Source organism: Neovison vison, chromosome X, assembly GCF_020171115.1.
Source record: "Neovison vison isolate M4711 chromosome X, ASM_NN_V1, whole genome shotgun sequence".
In the NCBI taxonomy this organism is placed as follows: domain Eukaryota; kingdom Metazoa; phylum Chordata; class Mammalia; order Carnivora; family Mustelidae; genus Neogale; species Neogale vison.
This window is the reverse complement of record NC_058105.1, coordinates 100090196-100110128: the sequence shown is the minus strand read 5'-3', so window position 1 is coordinate 100110128 and position 19933 is coordinate 100090196. Positions and strand designations below refer to the sequence as shown.

General features: G+C 37.0%; 1 protein-coding gene across 1 annotated transcript in view; it reads left to right on the top strand.

Moving 5' to 3' along the window:
* The window catches only part of CFAP47 (cilia and flagella associated protein 47), a 515984-nt gene that overhangs the window by 189137 nt on the left and 306914 nt on the right, over positions 1-19933 (top strand). The window contains exons 32-33 of the mRNA XM_044235156.1: positions 15320-15401; positions 17237-17323. Of these exons, the coding sequence (XP_044091091.1) occupies positions 15320-15401; positions 17237-17323 (169 nt within the window). The remainder of the gene's footprint in view (positions 1-15319; positions 15402-17236; positions 17324-19933) is intronic.

Below are 19933 nucleotides of genomic sequence, written 5' to 3'. Positions count from 1 at the left end.
CCCTAGACTCACCTTGTTACATGGACACAACCAGATAACTATCAAATCATCCTAAATACCCCAGAGATTGACCTGAAGACTGATAGAACTATACAACTAAAGGGAGAGAAGAGGCTATGTTGAAGAAGGTAGGAAGTGTGGTGATGTGGTTTAGGGGAGAAGTAGATCCCAGGTGCTGCAGAGGGGAGCAAGCCTGGGTCACTGAGAAGGGCAAGAGAGCAGGGAACACACAGGGGAACACAAAAGAAGATTGTTTCCTCATAGCCATTGGCTCAGAAAATGATAGGGGCAGAATTTTATGAGTTCTTGAATTAAGTGGGACTCTAACCCTGGAGTTTTAAAGGCTAGTGGGCTTGCTGTGATACAGACTGTGCTGCTCTAGCAGTGAAGGCAAACAAACAACTTGAGGGCATCTGGTATGGAAACAGTGAGCTCAAGAACAACTGGGGCACACATTGGGGAGATCATTTGTTCTCAGTGTGTCACTGAGAAGCAACATTCACAGAGACACCTCTCCAGGAACAAAGGAGCTTGCTGGTGCCATTTTTCTCCCCTGCCCATCACCATAAACACAGAGCCATCAGTGGGAAGTGGCATAGCAATGATGCTGGCTATCTCACTTGCTCATACGAAGCCTCCTGCCTTGCACTCCAGTGAGATTTCCCTTCTCAGTCATACTTGCATCAGTTCCAGCCAAGCAGATCTTACCTCCTGAAAACCAGCAGAAACCCCTGTCCATACCATTTCTCCTGACCAGATAGTTTTGCAAAACCTCAGCTCCAGTGGAGGAGGTGACAGGTCTCTTCACAAGTAGACCAAAGCATACCTAGTTAAAACTTGCCACATTCAGGCCAGGATCAAACACTGCCTGCAGCAGGAAGGAAAGCCTCTGCAGATGACTAGCCTGAAGGATAAAGTGGCCAGGACTTAATGGCAGCACACATGCAGCACACACCAGAGGCACTCCCTGAAGAGCCAGGTCCCGGGCACTATGTGAACTTTTCTTCATAAGGCTGTTAATTTCAGGAGTAGGAGAAATAACTGGCTTTTCTAGTAGAAGAAGCAGGCAGAGACTTAAAGATCTAAGTGAAACAGAGATAAGTAATGTGCCTGATGGAGAATGTAGAGCAATGATCATAAGGACACTCACTGTACTTGAGAGAAGAATAGAAGACATCAGGGAGACCCACAGAGATAAAAGAATTTAAAAGAATCAGAGATGAAGACTGCAATAAATGGGATTAGAAACACACTTGATGCAATGACTACCAGGCTGGAAGAAGCAGAAGACTGAATTAATGACCTTGAAGACGATGAGATGGAAAACAATGAAGCTGAACAAAAGAGAGAAGAAAGAATTATGCAAAATGAGAATAAACTTAGGGAATTCAGTGACCCTATCAAGAGTAAAATATTGGGGGGCACCTGGGTGGCTCAGTGGGTTAAAGCCTCTGTCTTCAGCTCAGGTCATGATCCCAGATTCCTGGGATCGAGCCCCACATCGTTCTCTTTGCTCAGCAGGGAGCCTGCTTCCCTACCTCTCTCTGCCTGCCTTTCTGCCTACTTGTTGTCTCCATCTGTCAAATAAATAAATAAAATCTTAAAAAAAAAAAAAAGAGTAAAATATTGGTATTATGGGAATCCCAGAAGAAGAAGAAGAGAGAAAAGGGGGCAGAAAATACATTTGAAGAAATAATAGCTGAAAACTTCCCTAATCTCAAGAAGGAAACAGACATCCTAATCTTGGAGGTACAGAGAAACCCCAACAAAATCAACAAAAGCAGGCCAACACCAAGACACTCTAATTAAATTTGCTAAATATAGTGATAAAGTAAAAAATCTTACAAGCAAAAGACAAAAGAAGTCATTGACTTATAAGAGAAAACCCATAAGGCTAGCTAGGGATTCTTCAACAGAAACTTGGCAAGCCAGAAGGGAGTGGCATGATATATTCATTGGTCTGAATGGGAAAAATCTGAAGCCAAGAATACTCTATCTAGCAAGGCTATCATTCAGAATAGGAGAGATAAGCATTGCCCCAGACAAACAAAAACTAAGGGAGTTTGTGACCACTAAACTAGCTCTGGAAGAAATATTAAAAGGGACTCTCTGAGTGGAAAGGAGAGACCAAAAGTGATAGTATAAATGCAAGAAACACAAAAGGGGGCACCTGGGTGGCTCAGTTGGTTGGACGACTGCCTTCAGCCCAGGTCATGAACCTGGAGTCCTGGGATCGAGTCCCGCATTGGGCTCCCAGCTCATTGGGGAGTCTGCTTCTCCCTCTGACCTTCTCCTCGCTCATGCTCTCTCTCACTGTCTCTCTCTCAAATAAATAAATAAAATCTTTAAAAAAAAAAAAAAGAAACACAAAAGCGGTAAAAATGAACATTTCTGTAAAATAAGTCAACCAACTCACCAAAAAAAGATATAAAATATATTATTATATATCTGAAACATGGAGAAGATAGGAGAAAAGAACAGGTTTAAACTTAAATGACCATCAACTTAATATAGACTGCTATATTGCAGAAGAGGTTATATACAAACCTAATGGTAACCATATATGAAAAACCACTAATAAACATGCAAGGAATAAAGAGAAAGAAATCCAAATATATTGCTAAAAAAAATAAGCAAAACATGAAACAGAGAAAGAGAAGGGGTCAGAGAAAAATCTCCAGAAACAACCACAAAACAAGTAACAAAATGGTAATACATATCAATACTTACTTTGAATGTAAATGGACTAAAGGCTCCAATCAAAAGATGTAGGGTGTCAGAATGGATGAAAAAAATAAGGCCCATCTATATGTTGCCTACAAAAGCCTAATTTTAGACCTATTGACACCTGTAGATTGAAAGTGAAGGGATAGAGAAATATTTACATGTAAATGGATGTTAAAAGAAAGTCAGATTAGCAATACCTACATTGGACAAACTGGACTTTAAAATAAAGACTGTAACAAGAGACAAAGAAGGGCACTACATAATAAGAAAGGGACAATCCAACAAGAAGATATAACAATTACAAATATTTATGTACCCAACGTGGGAGCACCCAAATACGTAAAGTAGTTAATAACAAACATCAAGAACTAATCGATAATAATACAATAATAGCTGGGGACTTTAACACCCTACTTACATCAATGGACAGATCATCTAAACAGAAAATCAACAGGGAAAAAATGGCTTTGAATGACATAGTGGGCCAGATGGACTTAAGAGATGTATTCAGAACATTCCAACCTAAAACAGCAGAATTCATATTCTTTTCAAGTTCACTTGGAACATTCTCCAGAATATATCACACATTAGGCCACAAAATAAACCTCAACAAATACAAGACTGAAGTCATACCATGCACCTTTTCTGACCACAACACTAGGAAACTAGAAGGCAACCACAAGAAAAAAATTTTGGAAGACAACAAATACATAGAAGTTAAATAAAATGCTACTAAACTATGAAAGAGTCAACGTGGAAATCAAAGAAGAGATTAAAAAATACATGAAACCAAATGAAAATGAAAACATAGTGGTCTCAAACCTTTGAGTTGCAGGAAAAGAGGTCCTAATATGGAAATATATAGCAATACAGGCATACCTTAAGTTGCAAGAAAAATCTCAAACAACCTAGCTTTCTACTTAAAGGAACTTGGAGAAAAAAAAAAAACAAATATAACCTAAAATCAACAGAAGGAAGGAAATAATAATTAGAGCAGAATTTAAATGCTCTTAAAGCAGAACATAAATGCTATCATCATTAGATGATATAGAAACTAAAGGAACAATAGAACACATGAATGAAACCAGGGGTTGGTTCTTTGAAAAAATTAATAAAATTGATAAATCTGTAGCCAGACTTATTGAAAAGAAAATAGAAAGGACCCAAATAAATCAGAAATGAGAGAAAGAATAACAACCAACACTACAGAAATATAAATAATTATAAGAGAATATTATGAAAAACTATATGCCAATAAATTGTACAACCTAAAAGAGAGGGATAAATTCTTAGAAACCTATAAATCACGAAAACTGAATCAGAAAGAAATAAAAAAAATTGAACAGACTGATAACAAGCAAAGAAATTGAATCTGTAATCAAAAACTCCCAACAAACAAAAAAGTCCAGAAATGGACGGCTTCTAAGTGAATTCTACCAAACAGTTAATGAAGAGTTAATACCTATTCTTTGCAAACTATATCAAAAAATAGAAATGGAAAAAAAAACCTTCCAAATTCATTCCTTGAGACCAGCATTATCCTGATACCAAAACCAGATAAAGATACCACAGAAAAAGAGAACTTCATCTCTGATGAAAATATATCCAAAAATCCTCAATATAATACTGGCAAACCAAATTCAACAAAAATTTAAAAATCATTCACCACAATCAGGTGGGATTTATTCCTGGGTTGCAAGCTTGGTTCAACATTTGCTAATCAGTCAGTGTGTTACATCACATCAATAAGAGAAAGTAAAAGGACTATATGATTCTTTTGGTAGATGCAGAAAAAGCATTTGACAAAGTACAACATCTATTCATGGTTAAAAAAAAATCCCCCAATAAAGTAAGTTTAGAGGGAATATAGCTCAACATAATAAAGGCCATGTTTGAATAACCCACAGCTAACATAATCCTAAGTGGGGAAAAACTGAGAGTTTTTCTTCTACAGTCAGGAACAAAACAGGAATGTCCATTTTCACTACTTCTATTCAACATAATACTGGAAGTCCTAGTCACAGTAATATGACAACAAAAAGAACTAAAAAGAACTAAAAGAACTAAAAAGCTACCAGATTGGCAAGGAAGAAGTAGAACTTACACTATTTGCAAATGACATGATGCTATATATAGAAAAACCTGATAGACCTTACCAAAAAACTGTTAGAACTGATAAACAAATTCTGTAAAGTAGCAGGATACAAAATTAACATATAGACATCTATTGCATTTCTATATACTAATAATGAAGCAGCAAAAACAGAAATTAAGGAATCAGTCCTTTTGACAGTTGTACCAAAAACATTAAGATAACATAGGAATAAACCTAACCAAAGAGGTGAAAGCCTTGTACTCCAAAAACTATACAAGTTTAGTGAAAGAAATTGGAGACAAGGCAAACAAGTGGAAAGACATTCCATGCTCATGGATTGGAAGAAAAATTTTGTTAAAATATCTGTACTACTCAAAGCAGTCTATACTTTTAATGCAGCCCCTATCAAAACACCAACATTTTTCATAGATTTCACAGTTTTTCACATACAATCCTGAAATTTGTCCATAACCACAAAAGAACTTGAATAGCCAAAGCAACCTTGGAAAAGCAAAGCAAAGCTGGAGGCATCACAATTACAGACTTCAAGTTATATTACAAAGCTGTAATTATCAACATAGTATGGTACTGGCACAAAAATAGACACGTCCATCAATGGAGCAGAATAAAAAATGCAGAAATAAGCCCACAATTATAAGGCCAATCTTTGAAAAAAAAAAACAGAAAAGAATATCTAATGGAAGAAAGACTATTTCTTCAACAAATGTTGGGAAAACTGGACAGCAACATGCAAATAAAAGAAACTGGACCAGTTTCTTACACAAGTCAGAAAATGAATTCAAAAGGGATTATAGACTTAAATGTGTGACCTGAAAGCATAAAAAATCCTATAAGAGAACATAGGCAATAACCTCTTTGATATCGGGTATAGCAATTTCTTTTAGATATGTCTCTTGAAGCAAGGGGAATAAAAACAAAAATAAACTACTGGGACTACATCAAAATAGAAATCAACTGCACAGCTAAGGAAACAATCAATAAGACTAAAATACAACCTATTGCATGGTAGAAAATATTTTCAAATGGCCTATCTTATAAAGATAAATATCCAAAATATATAAAGAACTTATACAACTCAACAACCCCCAAATAAATAATTCAATGAAAAAATGGCAAAAGTCATGAATAGACATTTTTCCAAGGAAGACATATAGATGGCCGATAAACACATGAAAAAGTCTTCAAATTCTCTGGTAATCACGGAAACACAAATCAAAACTATAATGAGGTATCACCTCACACCTAGCAGAATGACTAAAATCAACACAAGAAACAACAGGTATTGCTGAGGATGTGGAGAAAGGGGAACCCACTTGCACTGTTTTGGGGAATGCAAACTCTTACAGCCACTCTGAGAAAAATGCAGATTCTTCCAAAAGTTAAAGATAGAACTAACTACCCTACAATTCAGTAATCACACTACTAGGTATTTTCCCAAAGAATATAAAAATACTAATTCAGAGGGATGCATGCACCCTGCTATTTATAGCTGCATTATTTACAATTGCCAAATTATGGAAATAGTCCAAGTGTCCATCAGTTGATGAATTGATACATAAGTGGTGTACACACAGACACACACACACATGCACACACTCTCTCTCTCTCTCTCTCTCTCTCTGTCTCAATGAAATATTACCTAGCCATAAAAAGGAAATCTGGTCATTTGCAGTAACATGGATGGAGCTAGTGAGTATAATGCAAAATGAATTAAGTCAAAGAAAGACAAATACCAATGGTTTCACTCATATGTGGGATTTAAGAAATGAAACAAATGAGAAAGGGGAAAAAAAAAAAGAGGCAAACCAAGAAACATCTCTTAACTATAGTGAACAAACATGGTTACCAGATGGGTTTGGTTGGGGGATTGGTTATATAGGTGATGGGGATTAAGGACTGCACTTGTTGCAATGAGCACCCGGTGTTGTATGGAAGTGTTGAATCACTATCTTGTTCCCCTGAAACTATCATTACACTGTATATTAACTAACTCAAATTTAAATAAAAACTTAAATAAATTTACACATGGAACTGAGCAAATTATTCTATCTTCATTTCTTAGGCTCTACCACATGAATGGTCAAAACTGGCTTGTGTCTCTTGTGACTTTTAAGGGATCTAGAAGTTTCTAAGTCCCTAAAGGGGACTGAGTTAAGACCCAGGCAGCCTGTTATGGAAGTGAATTAAATGAGACAGTTTCCACTGAAGAGGCAGAAGGATAGGATTGGGTGGCTCTGATGCCATAGTATGAAAGACAAATATATGAGGACCAGACTGTGGCTGAGGCAGTTAGGAGGGACCTTTTGGTCCTTGATCAGGTACGACTAGAAATGCAAGATACTCATCTCAGACCCCAGCAGCCATTGCCCACATGGCATCTAGACTCTAGGCATTGATAGGGGGTATTGCCAAAGGGACTGTTGATCCAGAAAAGTAATCACAAACCTGCTTTTAGAGGTACAAGGGTTCCTCTCACCCACTTCATGTAAGCTTAAATGTAGGGTTGATCTGAGAGGCCTTACACAATTTGGAGATTCCTCCTTTATAAAATAATATCAAATTAAAAATACAAACTTTAGAAACATGGCTCTAGAGGAGACTCATGAAAGTGATGAAATCTGAAGTCGAAGCATCATTTACTACACAATAAATCTGCCTCTTCCCAGATGCCATTGTGTGGGGACATGGGGAGGTCTGAAATTTCGTTTGCTTATCCCAAAAAACATAGTTACTATAAGGAGACTGTTCACGTTAGAGGACTTGAAAATATGTGAACATTCAAATCCATGTTTTCTCCCTCTTTGTACCCAACCTGGTTGAGAGAATGAGAAAGATTCTATCAGTTAAGGAAAAGAGCACAGCTGTGTATAACTTTGTAAATTATTTTTCAATACCACTGACTTATTCTTGAGTCAGTGTACCCCCCAGTTTGTGTCCATGTTGAGGGTAGGAAGCACATCTCACTCATCTGGCATCTCTAACACACAGGATCCTTGACAGCACAGAATGGGGCCAATGTTCATTAAAATATTTATTTATTAACATTGTCTTTCACAGAGCTTTGTTTTCTGAGCTTGTGTGGCAAAAGGAATAAAACGTTGAAACTGGGTCTTAGGATAGTCATATAGAAATGGAGAAAATGTTGTGAAATATGAAGAATTAGGGATAAAAGAAGGAAAGGTAAAGCATTTGCATTCCAGGAGAGAAGGTTCAACTGGTGAGAGGATCAAGTTGGAAAAAAGTAGAGTATATACTATGAAAGTTACACATTGAACTTCATTGATAATTTTAATTATAAATTCTTACTTTTTAAATAAAGATTTTATTTATTTATTTATTTGACAGAGATCACAAGTAGGCAAAGAGGCAGGCAGAGAGAGGGAGAAGCAGGCTCCCTGCCGAGCAGAGAGCCAGATGTGGGGCTCGATCCCAGGACCCTGAGATCATGACCTGAGCCAAAGGCAGAGGCTTTAACCCACTGAGCCACCCAGATGCCCCGTGAATTCTTAAAAATAACTAATTATTAAGGCATTTATTTCTTCGTTCCCATATCAATTTGCTCTGGCTACCGTAACAGACTGGAAGGCCTAAACAACAGATTTATTTTCCTACAGTTCTGGAGGTTGGAAGTGTAAGATCAAGGTGTTAGCAGATGTTCTCTTCTGAGGCCTCTCTGCTTGGCTTACAGACGGCCATCTTCTGTCCATGTCCTCTTCCGGTCTTTCCTCTGAGTGTACACACCCCTGGTGTCTCTCTGTATCCAAATTTCATCTTCAGCGTTGGTGGTATAGTGGTTAGCATAGCTGCCTTCCAAATTTCATCTTCATATAAGGACACCAGTTTTTTGTTTAGGGCCCATCCTAATGGCCTCATTTTATTATAATTGCCTCATTAAAGGCCTTGATTCCAAAGAGTGACATTCCAAAGTACCAAGTATAAGGGTTTCAACATATGACTTTTTGGGCACATGGTTCAGCCCATAACAATGCCATATGTTTTAAAAGCTTTCAAAAACAGGCATTATAGTATGTAATAAAGTTCTTATCCCTGTATTTGAAATAATATGCTTAATGTTTCTTGTCATTTTTACCTGTTGCAGAATGAATTGGGTCTCCCTCCAGTTCACATGTTGAAGCCCTAAGCCCCAATGAAACTGTATTTGGAAACAAGACCTTTAAGAATGTATTATGGTTCATTAATCATAATTACATTCTTAAAGGTCTTATTTGATATCATATAGATGGGACCCTAAGCTGTCTGCAAGCCAAGAAATGAGAGCTCACAAGCAACCAGATTATCCACCATCTTGTTCTTGGACTTCTTGTCTCCACAAATATGAGAGAATAAATCTCTATTTGCGTACCCAACCTGTGGTACTCTGTTATGACAGACCGAGCAGGTTAACACGCTGCCTAAAATCCTGTGATCTAATTTCATTTATTTATAACCAATAATCATTTTTATGATGTAATTAACTTTCACTAAAAAAATAAACTTTTTGATTGATGATTTCTGTAATCTAAAACTAAAACAGGGCGCCTGGGTGGCTTAGTGGGTTAAGCCTCTGCCTTCAGCTCAGGTGATGATCTCAGGATCCTGGAATCGAGCCTCACATCAGGCTCTTTGCTCAGCGGGAAGCTTGCTTCCCCCGCATCTCCCTGCCTCTCTGCCTACTTGTGATCTTTCTCTCTCTATCTCTGTCAAATAAATGAATAAAATCTTTAAGAATATAAAAAAAATAAAAATAAAACAGCAGCATAACAAAAGTACTATGTATCTTGCATTGAAACTGTAATGTTGGGATGCCTGGGTGGCTCAATTGGTTGGACGACTGCCTTCGGCTCGGGTCGTGATCCCGCAGTCACGGGATCGAGCCCCACATCGGGCTCCCAGCTCCATGGGGATTCTGCTTCGCTCTCTGACCTTCTCCTCGCTCATGCTCTCTCTCACTGTCTCTCTCTCAAATAAATAAATAAAATCTTTAAAAAAAAAAAAAGAAACTGTAATGTAGGATATCACATAATATGAAAGTATTAGAACTCTTATTTTCTAATACCATTGATTTTTTTAAAGATTTTATTTATTTATTTGGGAGAAAGAGACCATGAGTGGGGGGAGGGACAGAGGGAGATGGATAAGCAGACTGCCTGCTGAGCAGGGAGCCTGATATGGGACTTGGTCCTAGGACCCTGGGATGATGACCTGAGCTGAAGGCAGAGGCTTAACCGAATAAGCCACCCAGGTGCCCCAATACCATTGATTTTTAAATAAATTTTTCATTTACATAAATAAATATACTTGGGAAATCATTTAACTTTCCTTTATACTTAAATTTAATTCCATTTATGATTTCATTTCTTTATCATTAAAAACTTTATACCCTTCATACTTATCCATGACCATTATGGTATCTTATTTAAGGGAATTGCATCTAAGAATGAAAATATTTTAAAGTAGCAGTTTAAGAATGATTCTGGAAGAATTCACTGAATTTTGGTAAAAGAACATGGCTTTTGATTTAGGTAGATGAAGGCTTAAATTGGAGCTTTTCTGTATTCCTGTGACTTTGCTCAAGTTAATATGGTTAAGTTTCAATTTCAAAATCTGTAACATTGATGATGATAATTCCCAGACATAGTTGATAATAGAGTTAAAAATAATAAAGTATGTATTATATGATGCACAGTATATGATGATGATAATGAATTTAAAGGCAATAAACTGATCTAAAGCTTTCATATGCTAAAAATGTTTCCTTAAGTTTCTTCAATATGATAGCCATTAGTGACGTACTGAAAACTGAGTTTTGTGATATCATCATCACTGAAATAGAATATCTTTAAAGTCTGTTGCTCTATTAGAAAGAAAAGTTTTATTGACATAAAATAACCAGAAAACCAATATTTATCAAGTGTGTCTTTATTAGATAAAATAGGAACTTTTCAAAAGTTTTTATAATTTCAAAATAGAAAGCACATAATTTTTGTTTTAATTTTACCATATCTGCTCTTTTTTTTTTAAGATTTTATTTATTTATTTGACAGACAGAGATTACAAGTAGGCAGAGAGGCAGGGAGAGAGAGAGGATCCCAGGACTCTGGGATCATGACCTGAGCTGAAGGCAGAGGCTTTAACCCCCTGAGCCACCCAGGCGCCCACCATATCTACTCTTGATCCTTGATGATTGATTTATTAAAGTAAATGCTTTAATTCAATAAGGCAAACATTCTAATACCATTTTTATTTTATAAATTTGGTTGTGTTTATATCTTTTCTTTCAGAAGTCTTTAGTTATAATTATTATTTCAAAAGAAAGCAGTGTTTGGGGCACCTGGGTGGCTCAGTGGGTTAAGGCCTCTGCTTTCGGCTCAGGTCATGATCCAAGGGTCCTGGGATCGAGCCCTGCGTCAGGCTCTCTGCTCCACAGGGAGCCTGCTTCCTCCCCTCTCTCTCTCTGCCTGCCTCTCTGCCTACTTGTGATTTCTCTGTGTCGAATAAATAAAATCTTAAAAAAAAGAAAGAAAGCAGTGTTTTAATATCTAATGAAATATTAACTGTGAACTGATGAAAAAGTTTCAGACACTTAAATCTTTGTTGTTTGTGCATTATAGAAATGAAACAGTTTTCTGATAGCATCATTACATTTGATTACTTGGAATTGTCATGTTATTCTTGTAGCACTTTTGTTGGTGTAGGTCTCAGTAGTGTTGACATTAATATGGGTGGTTTCTGTTTTGAAATTTTGTGGTATGAGTTTGTAAGTATGGAAGAATGATTTTGGAATTAATGCCAAGCCATTCAAATTTATTGCTCTTTTATCAGCAAATACATGCCTATGAGGATATGTTGGCTATGATAATATTCATGAATATTTGAATGTGGCAATATGGTTATTAAATTTGGGTCATTAATCCCAGATTCATGCATATGTTTCATCATGGAAACAAATGTATTAAATTCAAAGTAATCATAAATGTTATTAGCTCTCACATTGGAATTCGATGCCAGTGGATAAGGATTTTTATGTAAGTGAAATTATATTGATTTTGTGCAATAAATGAGAAATTCAAAAATCTTTGCAGATCAAGTTGAGGATTTAATAACTCATTACATCTAATTTTATTTTGTTCTACTTAGTGTAAACTTGGAAGAAATACACAAATGGAAAACCTAGCATGTAAAAGTGTAATTAAATCAATTAGGAAACTCAACTCTGTAAAACTACTGAGCAGACATAAAATCTATTGACAAAAGAGAATCGTAAATACTGTCTTAGGGACTGATGAAGTTAGGTCTTGGGATAAATTCAAAATGAAGAAAACTAGTCTCATGTAGGAGAGGAAAAATAATTTCCCCTCTATGCTTCTAGGTTCTTAGCTGAGACCTACCCCCCTACACCCCATAATAAAAAGACAGGAGGAAAAAAATTGATTATGTATGTAAGTACAGTGGCCCCACAAAGATTTAAGATTCAAAAGACAGTCAAAAGATGAGGATTCTATACCATCCTGAGCTAAGGAAAATGATAGGGCTCTAGGGCTTTAGAGAGAGAAGGGGTCAAGACAGGGAGGAGGTAATTCAGAAAAGGTGAGAGGAAATATTTGTTACACAAAGGTAACCCTGTCACACAGATACATCTGTCAGCAGAAAAAGTTACCTCCTGGAAGTAGGGTTCTTCCTGGTGGGGCCCCTTTGCTAATGTTAATTTCCTTGACAAATGTATGTTTTCCTTACAAAAGGATGACATCTACTCTGTTTTTAGAGCTCCTGTCCTGCAGTTTCTCAAAATAATTGGTGTTCCAAATAGGTATATTTTGGGGTGGAATATTCCACTGTCCCTCACTTGATAACAATGTCTGTAAAATGCTGTGAAAGAACAAAATTCACCTGAGTAAATTTTAACTCTCATATCAGTTTTATTCAGCAATTTGAGACTTGGGCCGTATCCAATCTAGCAGATAGAAAGAAGCTCCAATGAACTGTACAAGGCAAGAGGTTTTATATCCAGAAAGAAGCAAGAACAAGGAAGTTGTACTTTGGCAATAGGGGGAGCAGTATATGCTATCCCAAAATGTACCACTTTGGCATGGGGATTATTTTGAGCTGAAGGTAATTGAGACCCAGCAGACTCAGGAAAAGTTTTTAACCTCTCTCTTAACTGCCTACAAGAATTTTCACAGGGTCTTATACAAGGAAGGGTGCTATTGCCAGAGAGAACTTTTTATATCAGAAAGACTTAACTACCTGGCATGGCAAATGATTGTTTACCAAACATTTGCTCTTCTCATATTCCTGTGAATTGTCTTCCTCCCCTTTGAAGACCCAAACCCCTACCCCCATCTCCTTAGCCTCAGCTGCCTGACCACCTCTCAAGCTTCATTACTTTGTGAGGCTCCCATAAAGTATGTAACTATATCTTATTGTTGTTCCCCCCCTTAATTTGATTTATGTCAATTTGATTATTGGGCTAGCAAAAAACTTAGAAGGTAAGGAGGGAAAAGTTTTGTACTCTTACAGCAACAGAAGCAGATTGATTATTGCAAAGTTACTTTCTCTAGGAGGGATGGTAGGGGTCTCTCAGGAAGATTACCTAACTAATGCTGTTCAGGAAATTCCTGATTAACTGGTTTAAGATTCCATTTCTGGGAGGTACAAAATCATTGTGAAGTTAAATCTCACTTTGGTGACATGGAGCTTAGCATAAATGACTCCATTTGGGGCCTGTTGTCTCCTGTTGTTTTTAATAATGCAAAAAATTCATTCTTCATTCTGAACATTTTACTGAAGGCCTCTTCTCTGCTGGACACTATGGAATATTCAAATGAATACCATGTGGTCTCCTTCTTCAAGAAGCTTTCGGTTTAATGCTTCCCTGATAATTTTTCTTAGGTTTTCAGTACCATTTAATAGAAGTGATTATTTCCTTCTGAAATCCCATATTTGCTTTGGATGCAAGGAAGTATTCCAGTTTCTATATATTTCTCCGAGCTTTCTGTCTTTGTTTTACCTCTATGATTTCAACTTAATGGACCATCATCTCATTTGAGTTCTTACAAATGCTCTAGGTTCAGCTACTCCTGTAAAGGAGTAGTGTTCCATTAAAATATTATAGATAATATTTAAATCTATAAGAATTCCAGTTTAGTGAAGATTCATAGGAGTGATGTAGATCCAGATGGGAAATACATGAAAATCAAAGAGAAGGGATGATATTTAACTGTCAAACAAAGGAGCTTTATGTATGCAGCATGATTTCATACACCAGCTTCCACTGGCCCATGGCCAAGTGAAACTTAACAATTCTAGAACTCTGCTCTCTGCTTCTACCCCCACAAGGGTTCCCTTCCTTATATCTTTTTTCTCATTCATTATGCTACCTTCAAGGTTTGAACTTTCAGAATCATGTTGAGGCTCCTTTCTGCCTTTTCTTTTTCTCCCATTTCAGTAGTGATAGGATTGCAAAATGTGTACAGAGTTGAGGACTAGATATGATATTCTCTGATAAATGCTTATGGTGAGTGGCATTCTGTGCTCGCTGAATGAGTTCAACCTAAATGTTTAAATCTCCGCTAGGAAACACTCCTGCCAAAACTATTAAACCGTGTGAAAGTAGTTCTGGTGGTGATAGATGTGCATATGAAGACTTTGAATAAAAACATTTCAAGGAGTACCTGAATGACTTAGTCAGTTGAGCAACTGAGTCTTGATTTCGACTCAGGTCATGATCTCAGGGTTGTGAGATCAGAGTCCTGCATCAGGCGCTACACTCAGCATGAAGCCTCCTGAGTGTAGAGCCTCTCTTGCCTCTTATCCCCCACTCACTCTCTCTCTCAGAAATATATCTTTAAAAAATAGTTCAAGAAATATGACAACAAAAAATATAATCTTGAATGTGATAGATTATATACATATGAATATATATGCTCTTAAATGTATAAAATAACAAATATGTGCTGCATCAGATATACTACTACAAGTTTATATTATCACAGAGGCCAGAATTTTTAGATATTCTTGGAAAAATAGGTGATGGATTATGTTATATTTGTGGTTTTCCATATTCAGCTCTGTGTTGTGATAGGCATTCACTGAGCATTGAGTGACTAATGATCTGTTAGATGGTTTATTGTATTCAAAGTTTTTCCAGATAGTTTTAAATTTTTTAATGTTATACAAAATAAAATGGTTAGCAAAGTCATGTAATTCTATATTCTGTTATCATATAAGGATAAATGTGGCTGATAGTAGGCATTTAGTAAGTTCTTTCTCATTATTAATTCTCTAAAGGAAACATCATATACACACTTCATTGTTAAGAGAAGTGTTAAAGCGAATTTTATAAATTTTAAATTTAAAAAATAAAATTCAATACATATATAAACTGTGATATTGAAATAACTGAAGTTCAAATGCAGGTGATATACAAACTGGGAGTATCATACTATAATAATTTGAATTTTTCTTTTTTGATTTTAGTGCTCAAGGAGCATGTATTTCTCATGTACTGCCAGAATTTCTGCTTGAACCAGAAGATTATGAAAAGTGGATTGAAATTACAGTAAGGAAATACAATTTCTAGGGAATAATCTGCACAGTTATTGAATTGACTGATCTTTGGTATTTGTTAGAAAATTTTATTACAAAATCTTGATATTTTATTTATGAAATGTCCTATGGATTATGCCTCTCTGGACAGCTTACTTATATGTGTGTGTGTATAAATATTTAAATGTATATATACACATATATGTAGATATTTTTATATACACACACACACACACACACACGGTCATACACATTTTTATATCTGTCTAAAAATCTTTGTGTAGTTCCTGTTGTCAGGGAGCAAGAATATCCTGTCCTCTTCAAGGTCCTTCCAGCTAGACTAGGAATCAAATTGACATGAGACTGATTAACAGGAGAAAATCAAATTTAATAGCTTATGTAAGGGGAATTAACACAGACTTAGAAATTTCAAAGACAGGCAAAATGAGGTATTTATATCATTCTGAACTAAGGAGAAGGGGTAGGAGGAGTCTGGGACTTCAGAGGGAAGAAATGTACCTCACAGGGTACTACGAAGAGCAGGTGTTTGGTAATTAGATGTTTGTCCTGCTATACAGATGGGTCACTCAGATAAAATGTTATCTCTGCTAATAAAGCTTATTCTGGGAAAGACCCTTTCTCCATACACCCCACTATTTCAGATTCTTCTCTGAGTTAAGGGAGGGGCAAAAGTTTCTCTTAAGCCCAGAGGGTCTCAGTTGCCTTCAGCTGAAAATAGGCCACATGCCAAAGTGGCGTGTTTTGGGGGGATCTGTCCCAAACCCCTGCAACCAACTCCTTATGTGCCAAAGTGATGCATCTTGGGGCAGCCTACCCTTGGCCCCTATGCTATATAGAAATTATTACGTGGCTTTCTTAAATATATAGGTAATTTCTTCTTTTATGGGGTCTAGAAATGAAGGATTGTGTGTGCTTACGTAAATGTTTTCTTAAAGTCAATTTTTAAACTATGTATCTTCCAACAAAAATACTGCTTTAATTTTCCCACCACTTGCCACATCCCTTCTTTAGTTAAAGGGGAGAATAGGCAGAAATTAGCAAGATTTGTATAGTTTTTTCCAAAGTATACAGTTCATTTTATGGAAACCTCTTGAGAAGGTGAATTGCTTGTAGAAACCTTCAGGTTTTGAGGCAGCTCTACTTTAGTCATGGCTCTGTTACTATACTCACCACATGATGTAAACAGGAGAACCATGGGCTTGTCTTTTTTTTTTTTTTTTTAAGATTTATGTATTTGAGAGGGAGGGGGAGGGAGTGCGTGCAAGAATTGGGGGAGGTGCAGAGGGAGGGAGAGAATCTCACATAGACTCCCTGCTGAGTGTGGAGCCTGACATGGGCCTTGACTCCACCACTCCAGGGTCATGACTCTTGAAGCTCAACCAACTGAGCCACCCCGGGGCCCACTGGGGCCTGTTTTTTGATACTCTACTGAGTTCCAGTGGCTTAACCAAAAAATGTGTTTCTTTTTGGGACTCAGAGTTCAGAATAACTTTGCATCTTATTTTGCTACTTCTGCCACAGAATAAACTAGTAGGGTCATTGAATGGATAAATCTTTGACCTCAGTAAGGGGCTGTGTATTCTAGGAAGTTACTTCTGTTGATAGTTTCTATTACTTGCCCATGGGGAATTAGAGATCTTGATGAATGTATGCAAAAGTTTGTAAAAATAAAAAAAAAAACTTATATGCTAAGTAGTTAAAACTTGGAATTTATATTTGCTTTGAATTTTAGTTAATGTTGTAATATTTTATTTATTAAATTCTTTTTTTAAATTTTTATTAAATTATTTCGCTACTACCTTGCCTGTGTGTTCCTGTATACCTAAGGAAAAGCCCTCTGTTGTTATAGACATGACTCAGTTTGAAGCCTGGAGTAAAAGGGCATGGACAGATGTATTCCTTCAGATATACAAGGTAACATTTCCACTCTTGTTCGCTGCTGGTTATTTCGGTTGATTTAGCTGAATCGTGTATTAGTTAAGGTGTAGATGGTGCTGCTGATTAAAGAATTAAAAAATACAATGGCTCAAGTAAGATAGAGTTTTTATCTTTCTCATGGAACTGTTGAGAAGTAAGTGGTTTGGAGACGGCAGAGTATGTCTTCCACCCTCAGTCCTGGCCTTTTGTCTCTGTGTTAGTCTCTCCGAACAAGGAAGGAGTAGTGGAGGAAAAGTAGAATCTGTTTAAGGATGTCACCTAAAAAATGCATCATTTCCTTTGGGCAGAGTTTAGTCCTATGGTTGTACCTCACTGCAGGGGATGTTGAGAAATGTAGTGCCTAAAATAAGTAGCTACCAGTTGTATTCTGGTACTAAAAGGAAGGATTAAAGAATGGGTGATAGTGAAAATTATGGTTTCTACCTGTACTACATACTAAACCCTTGCTCTCCGTGTCATTCTGAAGAGATATTCACTAGGAATCATATACCAGTAGGCGAGACAGAGTTTTGATGAAACTCTCCAGTTGACTCCATGCCAAATTGCGTATGTGGGTAGATTAACACAGCATAAAATTATGCCTTCACATCATGTCCCTTTTTTGCACAAACAAGTGCTGGTTTCAGTACTGAGCATTATTCCCTAGGGTTCTAAATGTGGCAGTACAGATCCTCCCCAGTAAGACCAGTGGAGGCTTTTGCTCTGTTTTCACACATTGAAAACACAGGTAGAGTGAGCTGTGGGACAACAGAGTTAAAATGAGGGAGAAGTTAGAGAAAAGTAACAATTAGTCACTGAAAAGAAAGGACAAAATTGGTGATTACACAGTGTGTAGTTTATGTCAGACTCTTTGCCAGTAAAGGCTTTTTAAAAGTGAGCTTATTTAATCTTCACAAGCAGTAATCTTCAGTGTAGACATGAAGAAACAAAGTTCCTCAGGCATGCATACTGTCTCCCCAGGTCACCTGATTTTAGCTACATAAAACCACCCAATGTAGATAAAGCTTATCTCTTCCTTGATCTCTGCTGGGGCCCAGAAGCCCAAGGACCCCTTCCTGCTGTCTGGTAGCCTGTATCCTCCACTGCAGCCAGCTAACCATCCTACCCTCTAGAGAGTTCTTTCTACTGCTTAATTCTACTTACTCCTTCTTTCCTCTACTTCTTCCATCATCCTGCCCTGCTTTTTTTTTTTTTTTGCCAGATGTCTAGGGGGTAGAAAACCTGCTTTTTCTTGAGTAATTCCCTGAAGAATGTATGAGGGTATTAATGACTCTCAGTCAAACTTGGATTTGGGAAAAGACATTTTCTACTTTGTTTCTTAACTCCAAGCTGTATCATTTATGATTTTGCCCACTGATAGAGAAGAGCAACTCTAAAACAAAAGGGCAGCAAGGGCCCTACTTAATGGACAAAGTATTCCTAATTTCGGTTTGTGGGCTTTATTCACTCACTTGTTCATTTCTTCATTCATGCATGCATTGATGGATATGTTTATGTCATCTAATCTCTCCTTCCTATCCTAGAAGTCTATGAATTTAAAAATCAAGTATTACTTGTAAACTTGGAATCTGATAGTGTGTCAGCTACATCGTATATGCTTAACAAATACTGGCTGAGTAAATTTATTTAACAACTATTATGGTTTAGACACTGTAGTAAGCTCTGGGGTTTAAGAGTAAACTTGATATAGTCTTTCTCTTCCAGGATTTAGTGTCCTGGAGTATATAAGTAATTACTCATATCTAATTACAAGACTTATAACCAATTCTATGTTAAGGTAAGCCCAAAAAACTAGTGGTGAATGCACATAGAGAGGAGCCTACTTTTTCTGTGCGTTGGAGAAGGTTTCTAGGAAGAAAATCAATTCAGCCTGACCCTGAGAAATAAGTAGTTTTCCAGGCAAGGTAAAGCAGTGGAGCATAGGTTAGAGAGGGAAAGAAAGAGTATAATTTGTGAGAAAGAGGTGGTAGGTGAGTTTTATTGGGGATCAAGACAATAACATTTGTCAAGACAAAGGGAATTCAATGTGGAAATGCCCGAGATTAGATACAACATGGTATGTTCTAAGGAAGAAGCACACTATGACTGGGGGTAGGAGGTGTGGACTGTGATCCTAGTCATAAATTAGAGCAGGGTTGACTTCATAAGCCAAGCCAAGGAATCTGGATTTTATGGACTTTAGCTCCTGAAGGATTTTAAACATGAGGCTGACATATCAGCTTTGCATCCTAGAGAAATCACTCTGGTACGATGTGGCATCTGTTTGGAAAGGTAATGCCTGGTGCTAGGAATACTGGTGGTAGTGAGAAAGATGAGAAAGGGACTGCTTTCCTAAACATTAGGAATAGAATTCAGAACGACTTGGTGAATAACTAGATCTCAGTGGGTGAAGGAGATAAAGAGGTAAAAGATGACAGTGGGTCCTGCTGGGGTGACTGAATGGAATTTGATCCTAGTCCCTGAAATAACAAGACAAGCGATAATAATAGGATTTTGTTGGGGGTGGAGGGTGAGATAGAGTAAGAAGGCAAAATAAATTAATTTTGGTTGTGCTGTATAATGGTGCCCAGTGTCATTACCAGGTGG